This window comes from Electrophorus electricus, chromosome 17 (assembly GCF_013358815.1).
Source record: "Electrophorus electricus isolate fEleEle1 chromosome 17, fEleEle1.pri, whole genome shotgun sequence".
NCBI classification, from domain to species: domain Eukaryota; kingdom Metazoa; phylum Chordata; class Actinopteri; order Gymnotiformes; family Gymnotidae; genus Electrophorus; species Electrophorus electricus.
In genome coordinates, this window is record NC_049551.1 from 6,277,483 (window position 1) to 6,297,917 (window position 20,435).

Here is a 20,435-nt window from a genome sequence, read left to right on the forward strand (position 1 = left end):
TCACAGGGCTAAGGAAGGCCAGGCAAGAGCAATTCAAGCGTTGGGAACAGTAAATAACATCATCATTTTCTTGAATACTGTTAAAATGTTAAAATCTGTAAACATCACTCTTAGTACTTACTCAACATATGTCATCCTTGCATAAAAGTGCTGTTGCAATTTTACAGATTTACATGCCGCATACCCATCACAATTCCAGAAGTACTACTTGCCTGTAAATGTCAGGTTTCTGAAGCAGTCCGATACGTTCTGATGGAAGGAGTCGGATTTCTGGTAAAGTGTCAGAGTTTCCAGTACCGGCAGCTGTAGTGAGCTGATCAGTGTTTCAGTCAGGCCTCAGAGTGTTTCAGCGTTGCAGTCGGGAGATGGGGGGCATGAGGGGGTTTTTTTTGGGGGGGGTGGGGGGTGTGCAATGCCAAGGGCCTTTTATTCGCCTTTCGCACTTGGCTACGGTTCCACCGGCTACGTTTCCTCATCAAACAGCACTTTCACGTCTGTTGACATGCGGAATATTCTTTACCTTCTTCACTCTTCATTTTGTGGCGGCCTCGTCCTTATCGTCTACGGTTCAAGCAGAACACGCCAGGTTTGGGGCGCCTTTTATCAACAGGCATCTTGCAAGCAGGCTGAGGGGAGGCTTTCAGGGGACCTGTATCTTTTTGTTACCATTTTTTTTCTCTCCCTGCCATGCTGAAACTGAGTTCCAGAAACGGTATGATTTGTATTCTGTTCAGGACCGGAGGCCACCAGAAGAGCAATTGCTTCACCTAAAATGAAGTCGGCCAGTTTGTGATATCCCCTTCGGTATTGTGATGCACTGGCAGTTAATTTGAGAAGTGAAACAGGGTTCAGTATGAGGGTCCATATTAGGATTCATATTGCCATGGCAATTCTAATACTGAGTTGAATCTGTCAGTCAAATCTGATGTTAAAAGAAATACAGATGTTAATTCTATTTCCAGGTCCGCTTCCAGTTCTGTTACTGATTCCTCCCATTGCTTCTGGTTCCTCATTCCATAACCTTTGATCTAAAGCCAAAGCAACCCTTCAGGTGCTACACAATACAGACAGCCCCATATAGGTTTGCTGCTATTCCAGAGTTTTGTCAGCATAGCCACAATTAGCTTTATGCAGGAGGACAAGAAGCTGTTTTTCCTGCCACTGTCAAAGCATGTCACTTTTCTATCCAGCAGGTCAGTTACACGGAGGATCACTTCCCACTCTTTTATTAATTCCACATTCTAAAAATCTTTCTAAAATCAAAATTGCTCATCGCACTAACACAGATATGCAATACACATAATTTGATTTTCGTTGTCCCTCATTTCATTCTCTGAAACCACATGATTCGCCTTAGAGGTGCATGTGTCTGCCTGCTAGGCTAAAGGATCTTAATTAAATAAGTGGATTTCTTATTTTTCCATGACCTTTTCATTCCATCTGGCGTTCCTCTACACCTCCTAAACACACAATCCCCAATTCTGACAACAATATGAATGTCAAGCCTAACCAACGAGTTTCATTTTTAAAACTTTGTTAAAGCTGTTAAAGCTTAAAGCCGGATTATTTATAATGTTGGTTACAGTGAGGTAAAGCCCACATTAAGTTTGACATTGTAAACAATTAGCTCTTCTACAATTCGAAGTAAAAGCAAAAAAAAAAAAACAACGGCTTTAACAGCTGTGGACTGCACATGTAAGGGCACTAACTCTAAGCTGAAGTGGTGAGGCCCAATGCCTTGGCCTCTAAACATGAAGGGATTTCAGCTAGTGCCGTGTATATTTATCCAATAAGCACCACAACAGGCAGACTGAAATGAGTGCCTCGTGAAGGTGAAGATGCCGGTCTCCATGAGGTTCCTGGGGCTCCCAAGTTGTCGGAAGGCTAATTGATTATTGACAGCATGACTGCCTCCGGCTCTGAATAAAGCATCTGTCCTCTAAGTGATCCAGAGGGCATTTCAAGCTTGACAGCAAAAAATATGGGGACACCAGTTTGAGTGACTTACACAAATACCCACAGTAAAACTATTAGCAAAATTGATTGTGAAATACCTTTGGAATATAAATTCTAACAGCACAGTACATGTTCTGATAGGTCCAACATTTTATAAACAGCTTTATAAGTATACAGGGTTTCCCAGGTGCTCAGATGGTTGACCTTGAAATAACAGTTTCACTTTAAAATAACTATACTGTCAACCACTGTTGAAAGTTTTGTATTGTATTTTTATCAGTAAAAAGCTGTCCCCTTTTGCCCCTCCATGGGATCTTGCACAAAGCAGCATAATGACTCTACTTGAAAATATACTTAAACAGCTCATTAATTATTGCAACAAACATTAGAAGTAACAAATTAGACAAAATTTTAAAAAAAAACCCACTTTGCGCCACTAACTGCAAGCAATATCTGACATTCTGTAATTATTCTGAGAAACATTAAATTAGTTCACAAAAATTAATGGGCACTAAAAGCTTCAACAGAAGCCTCTTCCTTTGTTATTCTGTAACACATGCTTCTTTTACAAGCTTCTTTTCCGTAGGGAAGGTACAGATCACGTCAAGGAACTAATATGTTCAGCTCTCCTGTACAAATGACTCATTTACTGCTGCAAAGCCCCCTTCAAACTAACGTTTACTACAAGCCAACCTCTGGCCTCAAAAAGACATTTAATTTGTTCTATTCTATTTAACGCATAAATATATATCTTGGGTCCTCATTTTTCTCCTTCGACCTCGCACAGTTTGTTTTACATGACCAACAACTTATCAGACTGTGACAATGTATGATATTGTGTAATTGTCAATAAAATACAGTAAGTGTTTTACACTAAAATGGCAGTTTGTAGATCAATTTATGTTAGGTACAAGTGTCCAGTTGTTAGTATCCATCCCCTTAAAGGTCATCAGACTCAGCCGAATTACAAGTGATACACAGATTGTTTTAGACAGCATTTCCACTGCAAATCAATATACTCTTAAAGTAAATTTTCAGAGTACATTATTTGTCAGCAGAACAAAAATATCTCAAAGATGCTTTTGTAAATATTTAACCCCTTAATTGTGGACCACAATTTTCACAGACTTTGCACAGATTCTCGACTCGACTGAGACCTGCACTAGAACTTGGCCATTGTGGAACATTCACACTTTTGTTGCTTAGCACCTCAGGTGCTGTTTGGCCTTGTGCTTAGGACCACTGTTCTGCTGAGAGAGGTTTTACCCAAGCTTTTTTTTTTTTAACTCACTGAGGCAGGTTGTTTTGCAGTATTTCCCTGTATTCCTGCTAAGAAAAAGCAGCCCCAGAACATGATGACGGCACCCACATTCTTCACTGTTGGAAGAGTGTGTGTTGAGGAATGAGCAGTGTTAGGCTTGTACCAGACACATTTTTAATTTGGGCAAAAATCTCAATTTTTTCTCTTCTGACCTCAAACCTCTGGCAAATACCAGACTTGCTTTCAGATGAGCTTTTAATAATGGATTCCTTCTTCACACTATCCTATATATGACAGTTGAATGCAGAGCTATTAATATTGTTGCATCTTGACTCCAGTTTCAGTGCTCACTGGGATGTCCAAACACTTGGCTATTATTTTTTTAGCATATCTTGTGTATGTCTATGACTTTCTCTAATTGTCTTAGAATGCTGTTTGGTCTTAATGTTCACTGTCGCACTAAAGGAACGTGAATTAGGGGTGTCTATCTTCCAGAAAGGTTCAACTTTTTTATATGATCCACAGACAAAGGCCAATTATAAGCCACTATATTCCATAAGTGTAATTGAGCTTCCAAAGTACATAGACTGAAAGTTTATGCATACAGAACGTTTTCAGTAATTTTTGTTACAGAATATTTTGTTATATAAAACCAGTATCACAGACATTCAGGTTGCAGCATGACTAAAATGACCATTTAATTGGTTCTTGCCTCTCTGGCTTCCAAATTCTACAGAATAAACATCTAGTTCTCTTAATTTTGACCTCCATGATAAACTTAATGGATGTTGTGCACACAAGAGCAGCCAAGGAATATTCTTCACCTGCCTCTTCTAAATCTTCAGAAAAAGGCACAATGAGCATTAATGTTAACTGCTACAGGCATGGAAACCCATGTGGGAAGCATGTTCCAGGATCCCAAAAAATTCCTAAAATGCATCAACGCTCTCATCAATGCTGTAAACAAACTGAAAAGCAAAATGGATGCACTCTCTGTCAAAGTTGTGGTTTTCAATTAACTCCTTACCAAGGTAGAGTCAGAGATTTCTGCACTAGTCCCTCAACAATCATATGGACCAACAGTTCAGGCCAAGTAGCACCATGACAGAGCCAGCTACCATGGTTTAAGACCACCTGGCCAAGTTCAAGCTTCAGTGACTGCTGCTCTTAGTAGATGACTAGTTGTAATTTCATCACTTGGAATGTCCACGGTCTTAATGATCAGATCAAACTAATTAGGTGTTTGGAATTTTTTGCCACAAAAAAATATAAATATGTATAAAATATATTATCATGTAGTGTATTCCCCCAACTCCCCCAATGTGTATTTTTGATTCTTTGATTCCTCGGCTGTACAATGAGTTAACTCAATTAATGGGCGGAGATTACATTACCATAGAGGATACAAATTTAGACAGAGCGAGCAACATATGAATTTCATATATGCCTAGTATTTCATCCAACCTACTGAAGCAGTTCATAACTGCAATTAACATTATCAACCGCTGGCGTAGACATAATCCCAGCTATGTGGACTACACATTCTACTTTGCTCATCATGTCATTCTAGGATTGATTATTTTTATCTCCCTCTGCCCTTAATTATGTACTAAATAACACAATTCTTTATATGCTCACCTTAGTCCATTCATTATGATGTCCTTCAATTCCCCTCTGCCCATAGCTTCCCGCAAAAGATCGCACTTCAATATCTTGCTTTTGATAAAACCACTTACTAAGGTATATTAAAACAGAAGTAAACTCTTTCCTAGAAATTAATAACCAATCCAATGCAACTCCACAGCCCCTACGAGAAGCCACTACGTGCCACATCAGAGGTCACAGCAACACATTTGCCTTGTTTTCCTGGTTTTGTTTTTTTTATTCCAGGCCGCAGACTGATACATATTTCAGATTATGCACCCTAGATACAAGAATCAAGTGATCTTTGACCAGCTGGAATGGAAATACACGTGGGCAGTTCTGAAACAATTTTAAATCAGACTGCAATGTATACACATGGTAAAATCTTTATGCCAACTCATCTGCAACTGTTTATACAGGGCCTGTAACCTCGTCTCAGTTTCTTAGGTAGGTAGCAAACAGGGGTGTCCTCTCTCTCCAGGTCTGTTCTGTCTCATTTAACCCAATAGCTCATGCTGTGCAACTATCCCTCTGATGCAGACGTCATGAGCCCCCCCCGCCCACACACACACACACACACACACACACACACACACACACACACACACACACACACACACACACACACACACACACACACACACACACATTTTTATTAAAGGCTCTCATCATGCTATATCATTATATGCAGTTAATATCCTATTGTATCTCTCCAACCTTTATCAATAAGTACTCTAAGTGCTATATCTTTTTAACACATTCTCTGGATACAAAATGAACCTGACTAAGTTGGTTCTAATGTCCTTAAATACTGACCTAGCTTGTACGCTCGGGCATGGCACATTTAGCTTAAACCACAAGAATTTAAATGCTTAGACACAGAGATTCATTCTAAAATAGATATCATGTGTACACAAAATTATTCCTTACTGTTGGAGAAAAGGAATGATTTTAAAAGATGGAATGGCTGCATTGTTCTCTACATGGCAGAGGATCTGTGGTGAAACTGAACATCCTTCTCCATGTCTCATTTTCATTTTCAATGGTCGCCCTTTCTCCTCCACCCAGATTTTTTGACAAACTTGATAAGGAATGTAGACATTTTATTTGTAATGGTAAAATGTCAATGATGTGTCTCTCCACCCTTCAGTGGTCTAAAACATCAGGAAGGTTGCGCATTGCAAATTTCAGATATTACTACCTATCTTTTCAGATGGCATCACTGAGAACATGGTTCAACTCTATCTCTAAAACATCATAACATGAATTGTAAAGTAAAACTGTCAAATCACTAAGACTTGAAGACTTACCCTTTGCTGGTGTTAAGCAGAAAGTTTCCAATAGGGTACAATAAATCGCTTACTAGCAGGGAAAAAACTATGTCTTTACACTATGGTCTAAGGCCAATCTATTTATTTTAGAGGTATTTTTAATTGATAATGACCAGTTGTGACACTACAAATTTGCACATTTTATATTGCATTTTATCTTGCATTCCAAATTAAACGTTCTGCTGGTAAAATTTGTTCTAAATGCTCTTTGGGTGTTGTTGGAACATTTAATCATGTTTTCTGGCAAGATCCCGCAATGAAGGGTATCTAGGAAACAGCAAGTTCCCTGCCACCTTCCTTATTAGAAGTGGATCTTCCCTTATGTTCCACTCTGCTTCTCCTTGGAGATGATTCAACATTTAATTTGAAAACTTGTCAACAGCAGTGAAGAAAACAATATCGAACATCCATGCATAGTCGGACGTCCAATTAAGATCTACTATTATTTTCTGGATGTACTGGAACTAGAATGGGCTACTGCAAAACTCCACCAGACATTTGGTCAGAGGGTACTGATTTTGTGAGGGTCATGTTGTAATTTAATTAGCTGTGTTTGTGTGTCTGTGCTTGTGTGTTTTGTATTTCAGTTATGGTGTGAAACTTGTTAATAATAAAAATATATTTACAAAAAATAAAATCAATATCACTTTAATTAATTTTGAAATAAAAGCCTTTTGAAATAAAACATGACAGTGCTAAATATGAAAGTGTCACTTGGAATTAAGATCGATCTGATGATCTGAATAATTTTGTTGTGTAGTACAAATGATTTAAGCAGTAATGCACAAAATTAACTCAGGTGATAGGTCCAATACAACTCTATGCTCAAACACAAAGAAAATGTTGTCAAATTAGTTCCATTTCCAATATAATACACCTGTGTCATTGTCAACACAGAAACTTTAACAACAGAGGTCATACACTGCATCTTGATGTTGTCAGCAGTAGCACTTGCAACCCACAAGTTTGGCAACAGGAACATATGCTACGACAGTCTCGTGAACTGCAAGCAAAGGCAAAGACAGATTTTGGTCCACTCAACATGTGAACTTAGCATATTCAAAGCATGAGCCTCACCACCTCATCAAGACCTGTGCTGAAGTCACATGAATTTTCCACTGAGCCTGAAAGCTAATGAACGTCACTCATGGGAATGGGTAGACCAACCACGGAGACTCCAGTGGATGCAGTCGCGGGGCATCTGCATGGCTTGAAAATCAAAGACATCACCGCCCTTTATGGAGCTGACCACAGGACTGTTCTTCCACCCTACCATCCTTCCCCAATGCTTTCATTTGTCCACATTCAAGTCAGCACGCAACTTTGCATCCAACATAAACACATAAGAGACAGGACCCTGCTTCCTTCGGCATGGGCGCTCGGGGGCCTCTTCGACACGGGTGACCTGCCGCATGCAGCAGAGCCCAGTTGCGTCGTGCCAGATGTCTGTCTTCTCTCACTCATCTCCACAGGGTCCTTTAGGCAGACGCATTTCAGAATTAAATCACTCCAATTTGACCAGGCAGCTCAAATCGACACTCAAATCCAGGGGCCTGACAACGAGAAGTCGATTTCTTCCTCGTGTGATAATCGCACACCTCTAGCCAAGGGCTGATAGTGATAAATCAATTGGGGTTATGTGGGGAAATACAGAGGTTCCCCTAGCGATTCCAGCACATATTGCTTTATATGTTGCTTCATATTGATGATTCTGAAGAGGATGCAGAGGAGGGGAAAAAATCAGTTTTGTTTGGGGTTTTTTCCTACTTGGAATGTTTTAAGCAGGGCTTGGAAATAGAAAAAAATATATAAAAATATAGAAAGATTCCTTCATAACCTGTATGCATTTGTATAGAAAGCAATGCATTTAAATGTGATCTTTTCAGTGCCCCTTTAAACGTATACAAGCTCTGCTCCAAAATCAATCTAAATAAACTGGCATCACCCTAATATTTATGCATCAGTCTCCAGCTATATAGGACCACAATGTAAATCTGAGTGTCAGTAAGCAGCAGGGTGTCTTGATTGCAAAATTGCCTTCTATTATTTTTTGTGAACGCAAACAGTCCACCTTGACTGACTTCTTACAACAGTAAAAATCTCAGAAATGCAGACATGAGTAATAAGATAGATATTTTGCAAAAATAGCCATATTAGGGGTAATAAGGAGTCAATGACATAATTCATATCCACCATGTTTTTGTTTTTTTTCTGGTAGCAAAGGCAAACTTCCAAGCACTTCTTTCTCTACAGGGATTGACACTTTCAAAGCACCATAGAGAATGTTAACAGTCCAGAATGTGATTCGCACTACAGTCACTGGCAGGATGTCCTGATTTAGACATTATTTTAACCGCTGTGCTGCCCCACAGCGGGAGACCAGCCCATTAATGACACCACATGTGTTCTTCTCCTACGGAGCACAGTACGCTTGCCGTGCTGAGCCACACTTGGTTTATGTAGACAAGCAACCAGAGCGACCATAACCCCTCATGAGGAATTATTTCATCATTTATAATAAGACCACAGGCTGAGCTGGACGCTTTACAGCTTCTTCTGGGATAATGGTACAGGGGAACAGATGCAGCAGAGACTGTGACACCACAAAGCCACTTACAGAAGCTGAATATACTGCCCACAAATCCTCTCTTGCTTCCTTCTGTGTAGCTGTTCCCCTCAGAGCTAACAAGCCATTGGTTCCAACAACACCGAAGGAGATGAATAGACAACAAGAATTTGTACACTCACTGCTCCAGCGAGTATGCTGCACACAGGAGTGGTATGAATACTTTCGGAAGGAGGCCAGAAGTGTCTCTTCTATCTCCTGATCATTCCACTCATTACGCTGCTGTAATCAACTACAATCATCTCTTGAATTCAGCCACTCTCTCCAAAGCTAATGAGTTGCATGCCAGCACCTTCTCTGAGTCTTACTTCAAGTCTTAGAAGCCTTTACAGGTATAGTGCTGTTGGTTTCTCTTTTCTTTTCATCAAAACACAGCTTCAGGGCACCTTTGAACACTGATCTAAATGATCTCCATAACAGGAAGACTATGTTTTGCACTCTTTGCTGAATGCTACAGTGTGAAGTACCTGACAGATGTGCTTGAATTGCTACATTAATCCGCTGCATCACAACATGTCACAAACAGACTTCAAGAATCTTGAAGCAACACATTTGAAACTGTAGAACTGGCAAAGAACTCCTATGCTTGAGAATAAAGAAGAGCTTTTACGGTCCACACCACAGAAATTACCAAAACAATTCAGCACTGGCCAGAGCATCAGTTTGTCGTTCTTCTTCATTACCACAAGAATGACCAAAGATAGGACACTGCAAAATGTGGTCACCATGATTATAAACATTCATGGTTTTTATTGTTGAAAACCCATGAAAAAACATCTCTAAATACAGTGACATCTGCTATTATAGTTGTGGCAGACGTTATAATCTTTTTTGTGATGTCAATAATACTGGACAACATCCATTACAGTGATCTTTCTGCCAACACTTTAGTTTTAGTTCTCACCATGGTGTGAAAGGGTCTTTAGACTCTGTGAAGCTGGCAACCCAATTCTACTATAATACTGTCCTACCATCTAACCTACAAGTTTCCCTTAATGACACTTCTATTAACATTCAGTTGGCTCCATGAAATTACACTATCAGACATTGGCAGTTATTATTTTATCCTTCTAAATCTCGCACAGCACTGATCTCTATAGTCGCCGCTGATGACATATTAAAGCCAGAGCCAAAGTGAGCTCCTGATAAGAAAGATTATTGTAGTAGATGAGAAGCAGCATAGGGAGAGCGGCTCTGGTTTGCTGTGTAAAACCCCGTATCAGGATGGTTTTGAATTACCCAAGACATCCACACGAGTGCTTAACTGCAGAATTAATAAGATCGCCTGCAGATATAAAAGAAAAGAAAAAGAAACATCAAAAGCATCAGCTATGCCAACTGCAGTGTACTGTAGTGAGAGATGCAGAGATAATCAAAATCGTTGTGTGTGGAGTTTCCAGAGAAGCAGAATGTTTCGGACAGAGCTCCTTCATCAGCAGTGCAAGCAAAGCACTTGCTTGCACTGCTGATGAAGGAGCTCTGTCCGAAACGTTCTGCTTCTCTGGAAACTCTGTGTACTTTAATACAATATAAAATATCTATCTATCTATATACACACACACACACACACACACACACACACACGCACGCACACACGCACAAGCACACGCACACGCACAAGCACACGCACACGCACACACACACACTCACACACACACACACACACAAACACACGCACACATACATACACGCACACACACACACACACACGCACACACACACGCACACACACATGCATACACATACACGCACACACGCACACACACACACACACACACACACACACACAGGTGCTTCCTTTGTTTCATATGTACTGATCTGAAAGTTGAACAGTTCTGGCACTAACAGAAACAAGTGACATCACAAAGACACATTTCAACAAGACACTTTGCTTGCATTCATTGTCTAAATCTAATGTAAGCACAGTGAAGTACATGAATAAGTCTTAAGGCCAGTGGTAAATGCTGGAGGTAGCTGGGAGTCTGCAGAGTAGATCGCAGCAGAAAACAACAGTCAACATGAAATGGAAAACTAGGCCCCTACATATTACAGCCAGCACACTCACCATCCTTATGAAGGCATTATGTTGAATATGAAAAAACTGCTACTTATACTACTGGGACATGCAAATCAGCTATTGCAAACATGGCTTGATTAAGTGTCAAAATTTTAATAAGATGAGCTATTATCAGCCCAAACTTAATCTGATGTGATTAAGGGGACAAAGAGTAAATGACATATTTATATTTATATTTTCTAAGCACTTGACATGCGATGACAGTGTTCTGGCACTGAGGATTTCAAAGAGTACAAATAATTACAAACTTTGCCCAGCAGTTATCACTGCAGGGTCTATTTCAAACTAAAGTTCCCTAGGCAATCTATGCTCCAGTAACTTCCTGATCTGTTGTTAGCTATGCTAGTATGACTAACAATTGAGTTCACAAATTTTTTTGGCCACCATTAAATCAAAATGAATTGTAAGACAATTCTTTATGGAAGTGATTGTTTTAAAAATGTTGAGCTTCATTACAGAATAACACTGAAATATTAAAACTCTGCAGTCATATGTGTGTGATGTCAGAGATTTATCTTCTAAGCAACTTATTCAAAGGAACATCATTTTCATTATAGGTCCCTGTGGAGGCATCATTAAGTTTAGGCAATGCACGGTCCTCAAATAGAGAACATATGAATTCCATTTACAACACAAGTCAGTGTTTCAACTACTACATTAAGGAAAAAACATCAAACATGATGAGCATTTGAAACTTTGCACTACATGCTTTCTGGGATTCATACAACTGCGAAGGACAATGTTTAATGTACCCTAACAAAATCCACGCATGTGGGATCTCTGTGGATCTGTTTTTTAAACTTTGGTGGACTATGTTCTCATTTAAGTGAAGTAACTGTAAGAAAAGAAAATAGATAACAAAGAGCCAATGATTAATGAGAAACATTCTTTTCTACATTGACCCAAAAAGGCCATTAAGATTGCCACCCAAGCGTTTAGCATTAATTATGAGAATTCCCCTTAAGCTTCCGTGAAATTCAATGAACACTGCAGACTCTCAACTGTAAAATGGGAATATTGCAATTCAGCAAGATGCTGAGTCAACTTCCACATTTCATTCATTTATTCTAATTTCCATTTTTCATTTCAATTCATACATAATCTGGGACATATAAGTGCCCATCGCTAGGCTTCTTTTAAAGCTACCCACAAGTTAAACTAAAGACAGGCCACTGGTGATTCTTTTAGAAACTCTTAATACGCAAATAAAAGAGCAACAATATAACTCTACCTCAGGTAACTTTTCTGATGAAACTGAAATTTCAGGCGTGACAGTAACGTTGCATTATATATATATATATATATATATATATATATATATATATATATATATATATATATATATATATATATATATATATATATATATATATATTGTGATTGTATTACTACACACTGTAATAGCTTTTCCAATTATGAAAAACATCTTTTCCACTTATGAAATATAAAGATCAGCCTACTTTATTTTAATTATGTATAATAATGTGTAATTATTATATATAATTATTATGCCTGTTGGATCATGTGAACAACATGATTCAGCAAAACAGCAACAGAACACTCACCTGGAACATTTCAGGTTGGTCAGGATGTGCATTGCACGCAATGAAAAAAAAAATGTGATTAATTAAAGTGCTAATTTGCATACTGCTGCTTTCTTTATCAATTTTACAAAGGCCAATGTGATGATAAAGATTACAAACCCAGCAGCCACACCTGTCAAGAACAACCTTATATGTGCCACTTTCAAATAAAGGAGTTTGATATTGACATGTTCAGCAAAAGCCATTCATTTTTAGAAGTGAAGCAGCAGTCCTCTGATAGATTAGCAGAGCTCTTTTTAATCAGGCTTTGTGCAGTGTAGGAGCACGACTCGTGATAGATCTAATTGAAATGCCTGGCCTATATGCTTTTCTGCAGCTCCTCATCATGATCATGAACACAGACCCATGCGCGCGCACGCACACACGCACACACGCACACACACACACACACACACACACACACACACACACACACACAGACATAAAAGGACACTAATCACCACCACACGGATTAGTAGCCAAGCATGTGCCGCTAAACCGCTTCCTGTGCCATCTGCTGCATGAAAAACTACACAGGGTCAAACCTTCCCAGTGGACAGGCACCATGATTAACTTACACACCAAAGGCTTCTGAAATGAAGGACGCTGAACTATCAGTACGAATATGACTCTCAAAGTAGAATGGAGGTAAGGAGTGATAAAATCCTGTAAGAGTGCATATGTAACATGCTGGTTTGGGTGGGACGGATGTTGTAGGCCACCAGTCTGCTTTAAACTAAATCCACAGTCCTTGAGTCTCCGCCCAAAATGAAACATATAATCTGAATCTGTAGCAAAGAATCTGTGACATAACTGGAAACATGCTTGCTGTATATAATAATACTGGCTTCTACGGGATAAAATGCATACCTCGTCCAAAATACTACAAAAGGAATTTTTGATGAAACAGGCTTTCCTATGAGCTAAAAAAAAGAAAAAGAAAAAAGATGAAACGTGTGCTGAAATACTAACATAATAAATTACATAAAGTATACACCTAACACAAAAAATTATCCTGTATGCTGATCAGAGATAGTTAAAAAAAAAAAAAGAACTCCATGTGATAATCTGTCTGGCTAAGCAGACAAGCATAAATAAACAAATCCCACTGCACTCACTTTCAACCTTGCATGTGCAATAGCAGTAGGCCTATACATCCAGTTGTATACTTCTACTGGTACCGATATCACAAGACAGACTTGAAAGCCCTGTGCAGAACCTTATAGTAATTACGTCATCACGTAACTTGAACTTACAGCAGAGGTGATAAAAGCCTCATCTCTTATTAAACTCTCTCGTTTTGTCCTTATTTGTCTCTACTGGTGTGCGAACATTACAGAGACCTGTTTTCTTTGTTTGTTTTCACAGATGGACACCACAGAAATACTAGCAAGAAACCGTTGCCTTAGGCACATGAGCAGTAAAAGTAAACATTGCTAATCACCTGTTACACTATAACAATAAATCTTCAGTACCGATTAAAATGTATGATCAATGATTATAAGGCAATCATGCAGTAAACATAACAACTAACAACATCTGGATAAGCGAGGTGACCGAGATCCTACTTCGAAACCATCTAGAAGATTTTCTTGGCTTAAAACCCAGAAGGACAAATTCAAAGATAATCACCTGAATGGACGTCGAATTTCAATCTTCCCTCCTCTCAAACCAGCAGATACTTCATTAAACAGGGTCTGAGGAATTTATTGAGCGAACTGCAATACTCATCCCAAATACCCAATACATCAGACCAAACTGTATAATACCTGTAATTTAAGTAAACTTCCTAAACTTGAAAAGTTAAGATAATTCTGTTCTTGGGTTTTTGCGAACCTTTTAATTTATTATTTAGATAACAGTTGAAAGGTTAAAGACCTGTGTGCACAGCAAGTATGATCTTTCATCTTTGCATGCAATCTCTCCTTTAACTCCGACACTGAACTTCTCAGCACTGCAAAGAGTGAGGATAATTCAATGTAGGGTGCACCGTGCAGGTTTCACTTACACTCAGCACCATTTGCCCTTTGCCCAAAGCGAGAGGACAACTAGTTGGAACACTGACTTTAAGATGCGTGTCCAAATGTTTGACTGGTATTGATTCAGTTAAAAACATACATTCACTGCTTTGTTTTTTGGAGGGAAAAAAAATTGAGTCAAAAGTAGCAGTGTAAGGAGAGCAGTTGTTGACCATAACAAATGGGTAGATGAACTTATGATGTAGGTTACTGACCTGAGCACAAGTATTGTGCACAAAGATTCAAGTGGATACTGCTGATACCGCTGTGAGCTGCAGAGGATGAGCCGAGAAAATGAAGAGCATGCAGTGAAGCATGCCATGAAGAAAGCTGTGACAGGTTATAAGAACATATGATGAGAAAATCAATACTTATTGCTCACAAGATGGCACTGTTTGCCAAATTAGTTATCTTTATTTCATTCTCCTTTAAATCAATAAATGTTCAACAAAATGCATGTTATAAAAACATAATAAACATATTGTACATATTCATTAGACACATTATTTAAAATATACGTTTTGAACCTCCAGTCACTGGCCACTTTATTAGGTTAAGTTGTCTTAGAGGTGCATTTCCTAAGTGCACAATTTCAGACTAAAGCCAATCTGTTGCTAGATCTATTGTCAATTACACCCCCCACTTCATCACTGGTCAGTTTCTGACCACACCCCCAGTCCTGACTGGATATTGTATATTAGCATTAATATACACATGATTGGCTGGTAGAGGTTTATCAGGCACAACCGTGTTGTTGAGGTTTTCCACAGGGCACCAGCCAGTGTTGCTGTAGAGCTGAGTGTAGTCTACCAAGCAAGAATATCCTGAACTGTGATCAGAAACTGACAGCTGATGAAAGGTTAGAGGATGACTAATGCAAATTCTACATAGTAACAGATATACAGCTCCAAGTGTACATCCACAAGGTCTTTCTAGCTGGGTTCCTAATAAAGAGTTTTTGAGTTTATAATATGCACAACATTCTCTGTTAAGGCTGATGACACGCACTGTAATTGGGCTGGCATGTAAAACAGGCTGACATGCATGCGGAAGCATTTTGCTGTGAGAAAGGATGCAGGTAAGTGCCGTCAGCTTGGCCTTTTTTAAGAGGTGTTTCCCAGAGTTATGCAAAGCTTCCGGCATGTCTATAATTAGGCCGAGGTCCGGAGAAGAGCTCTCCCCGATATGGCATGCTTGGAGACAGGAAGGAGAGCTCTTCATAAAAGACTACATCGCCACCTGAGAATTCAAATGTGAACCAAGATTTTGCTATAATGTGTTCCAAAATTGATTCATAAACCATTGACCAAAAAGAATGTCTCACTGATTAACCCCTGAGTCCACACGGCAAAGTTACTCTCGTCTGATGAAGACTTTGGACATGCCTTTTAACAACTACTTCTAATTCCTGATAAATGTCAAGGTTTCCAATGGCCTTTTGTTTGACGCCGACGATTACACAGAGGCAATTGTACTGCAGTGCTATACCTCATATGAGGGCTGCATTCCTTTGACGTGACAACCCAAGAATGGGTCTCTGTGAGGTGTGTCTGTTGCACTCACTTCTCTCTGGCTATGTTATTAACCCACAGTCAACAAATGACCAAATAAATCTGTAGAGTCTTTCTATGGTTTATTAGCGGGGCTGCACACCCTTGTCGGAATAGTTTATTTTCATGGCACTGACAGATATGATCAAAGATCACTATTTATTACAATATGAGGGACTACAGTGCTGAGAACGCACTCATTTGTTGCATAACAAAAATGCTATTGGTATTTTGTCGCCATTGATCGATGAATGCAGATTTTAAAAAAGACAAGCCTTTTTCACAGGATTGTAAATGTCCAGTGTGGACCACACTGGGGAAATAGGGTCCAAAGGCAGACTTATAGCTGAACACAGTGGTAGCTGGAAACAGCTGCTTATAGTGGCTAATGATCCAAATCACTGTACAGATTTGACACAACTTACTTCATATTCTGTTGTGCTGCGCCGTGCACACAGAACAGTCCTCCGTGAGGACAAGAGCATTGTTATGCCATGTGATGTTATGCCATCTTCACATGCCATGTTGCTCATACGTATCGATATTATGTATACCCCGTTAAGTGGACTGATCCACAGCTAATCTTTTTTAATCTTCCAGGTTAACGAAATTAAGATACCATGCATTGGACGAATCGCCTTATCTTGACAGATGGCATCATGGGACATTTAGAGTAATATGAATGCCGCGTCCTTCAGACGAGGTTTTTTGGAAACAGTTGCATGGATGGTTATACACGTTGATGGATCATCGGAGAATCAGGACACACACTGGGATAGTTCATACATACAGACTGTGCTCTTATATTAAAGGTGCTAAGACACAACTAACACACAAAGAATATACCACTTGTAATCTAATCACAATCCTGTACTGCTAATTGAATCAGTTTTCTATAATAACTTCCTGTTTTCACAGGAAGATACTGACCACATATAAACAATGCTTGACTGTGCTACTTGAGGGGAAAATAGTCTGATAACTATAAAAACACTTTGTTCAAGTAATTGACAATTAAGAGGGCGTAAATATCATGGTAACATGCTTATTTTTTCAAAAGTGCATCGAAGCAGTTGTTTTTCTAGAAGCGCTAATGCACCATTTGGCCACTTGAGAAAATGAGCAAACTCTTTCGTCCTTTTGATGAAATGGGCAAAGTAGCAATTTCACATCTGGGCTGAAACCGATGTCAATTAGTCACAGTCATCCTCTGTGGCTAATGGGCCTAATTTCCGTAATAACACACGGCGCTGCGTCACACTAGGATGGCAGCACTCTCAAAAATGCTGCACCTCACACTGTGGCTCCCATGATAAGGGGACACGTAGCTAATGATAAAATCAACAGTGGGGGCCGGTGCCTTCAAGTAATTCAGTTCTCGGCTCACTGGGGAAAAAAAAGGACTCTTGTATCTGGTTTACTTAATTGCCTCTTGCCACTAATCAGTGCACCATTTATTTGAATAAAACAGTGATTCTTCAGCTGGTCTATACTCAACGTTCAATTCTCTCTACAGTTTCTCTTTTCTCTATTTAGGATTTAGAATCTGTGCTTTCTTGAACAACGATGTGGACACCTTTCACAAATGTATTTTAGCTCTTTTAGACAACCATCCCTTGATGTGTCTGCAAAGCTGGAGCACAGCTGTGACTCCAAGCTTAAATGTAATCACATACAGTTCTTGCATTAGCTCAGGGAGAGTCAGAAGAGTCTAAAGGGTACAATAGACAGTCCTGGCTGGAGGGATGATGGTGTGAGCTTTGCAGGAATATGTGCTGCAGCCTGGCAACGAACACACAGCCACTCTCAGTCACACTCACACTCACACTCTCTCTCTCTCTCTCTCTCTCTCTCTCTCTCTCTCTCTCTCTCTCTTTGTTCGTCTGTCTCTCACTCGACATCTTTCTTTCGCTCTCATTTGAAGTCTGGAAGAAAACACTTTAACCCCCTGACAACCAGCAGCCTCCGATACTAATAAACACACAGAGAGATATATTTCCCTACACACACAGTGTGTTTCATTCCAATTTTAGACCTGTGGCTGTGGTTGATATAGTCACAGCTTGCGGCAAGTCAAGGGCAGGATGTGATTTGCTATACTGTGCATTTGATGAACAGACTGCTGGGTGCCAGTAACACGATAAAACCACAGATTAACCATCGCGGCTGTGATAACTATCAATGAATCTAAGGAAATACAAGTCTCAATTCTTGTGAACACTGTTCGTTCACTAAATACTTAATATAAATGTAATATAACAATGTCGACAGTTCTAACACACTAAGGTGAATGTCACCCAGAAGACACAGTACAACATTTTTAAAAATTAAAAAAAATTCAACAAGAACTTATAACAGTAGCCTAAATTTGGTTTCCAATCTAAATCAGATGGTGCGCTATAACCGTTTCAGAGCGCTCACTGCTGCCATTCATGGTCAAGTAAGAGGGTTTTATTTTATACCAAGTTCCGATGTTTAGTCCTACTTCTCAGAAACAATATTTCCCATTCAAAAAGCTTTCCAAACCAGAGCAATTCACGTCAATAAGCCTTTTGTTATAGCCTAGAATGTCTGTTCAATGAGCATATCTAGAATTATTTAACCCTGATTTCGGTGACCTCAACACACCTTTAATGCTGATTAAAAATAATCATCTTCTAGAAATGTCCTCCATATGCTGCCTACGACGTATCATAAACAATAAATATCCACTTTAATGTGTTCTACACGAATGAGCCCATTAGCTGCCCTCAATTTGACGCCGTGTATCACCGGACCTATAGTTTAAGCACAGTATGGTATAGTATACGTTAAGTGATTTTATAAAACTTTTCGATCATTATTGAGCGCACGCACAGCCTCCACCGCAGAATAAACGTCCATACAGAAATACTCGTCAAACTGAATGCGTATCATTCCCTCGGAGTTACACTTGATCCTTAAGACTCCTCTTAGTTGACAAGCTGACAACCAACCAACCCATGAAATCGCTGAAAGGTCTTTAAGGCAAAAACACCAATAAAAGCACTAAAACGACGGTAGTTTCCTTCTCAGCAAAGCGATATCGGTGTTGGCTATCTCCGGTGACGGCTCAGTCATCCCGAAACGCACGCTTCTCCAAAACCTTACCTTGTTGGATCAAAGCGATGGCGATTCCCGACAGGACCACCCAGTACACGGGACTCTGCATGGCGATTCTAATAGCCGTCCGCTGTCTCTGTTGCGAAAGTAGTTTCGTGCAAATACTCGTGCGAAAATCCTGCGAAAAGTGAAGCGGAGCGCAGCGCAGTTCCCGCTAAATCCTGGCCTCGCGCTTAACGGCAAAGTGGGCACCAACGCACGCGCCGCGAAGTCCCTCCTTCAGCGAGGTATTGGCCGCGGGTTGCGCGAGGCTTCCGCACGCGTCCACAGACGACACTGCGCGCGGAGGAACCGCTGAGTTCATTTACGAAGAGCGCTAACGACCTTCGCCTTCACTTAAGCGCACGGAGTTTGCGAAGAGCTGACTAGACTTTAAAGGTGATTTGCACTGTGACTGAGATGTCCACAGAATGTGTTTTTAACCATTAGGTTTTAGGCTAAATTCAGTCATCAGAAGTGTGGTCATTTGATTTATTTTACAACCGTATCTAGTTTTATTTTAAAAGCACATCAATGGAAATTCTCTAATATCTTTAGTGGGCTATAGAAGCCTCTGTGCACGTTTCAAGTAAGCTACGCTTTTTTCGTGCTAATACTTGGGTCTTCGGGGCATGTAAGGTTAAAAATGGGCAGATGATTAGGCTTAATTTACTTGATCCAGACATGTCATTTGCTCGTTAATTAATGTCTGAGATTCGTGTTTACTCTGTTATATGATTTATTGTTGAACTTGGTCTGTCTTCAGTTCACCGCACATGCATGTTTTGTCAAAAGGTTTTTCATTAGTGGCAACAGTGAGCGAATGAAGATTTTAGGTTATGAATAATATCAAGTTGATTTCGCTGCCAAATAAAGAATCAACTGAACAAATAGTTCTTTCATACTGAGCCATTAAAATGATGCAATGTTTTAAAAAATGTTCACTTAACATGTCAGCCCACGTCTCTGTAAAGGATGCTATCAGCTGCATTTGTAATGCACACTAATGATTTGTTTTTGCTTTGAAAGAGGTTTCAGTCTGGAAGGAACATGGAATGAGTACCTCCCAAAAAAATGCACTTTAATTACATTATGTCATTCTTGCAAGGGCAATTTAATAGAAGAAAACGGCAGAATGAGACGTGTGCTGCTGCCTCAAAAGACTGAAAGTGGTTCAAGAGCACAAAGCATTCCCAGTCAAATGTAAAAGGTTGTATTTAATTTCCCTTGTCTTGCTAGGCATATAGGACACAACAGTGATGTAAATTT

At 39.6% G+C, this 20,435-nt stretch overlaps 1 protein-coding gene across 1 annotated transcript in view; it reads right to left on the reverse strand.

Moving 5' to 3' along the window:
* Positions 1-19,478, reverse strand: part of ntm (neurotrimin) — a 237,060-nt gene extending 217,582 nt beyond the window's left edge. Inside the window, exon 1 of the mRNA XM_027012682.2 lies at positions 19,176-19,478. Within this exon, the coding sequence (XP_026868483.2) occupies positions 19,176-19,236 (61 nt within the window). The 5' untranslated portion in view covers positions 19,237-19,478. The remainder of the gene's footprint in view (positions 1-19,175) is intronic.
* Positions 19,479-20,435: the final 957 nt, after the last annotated feature.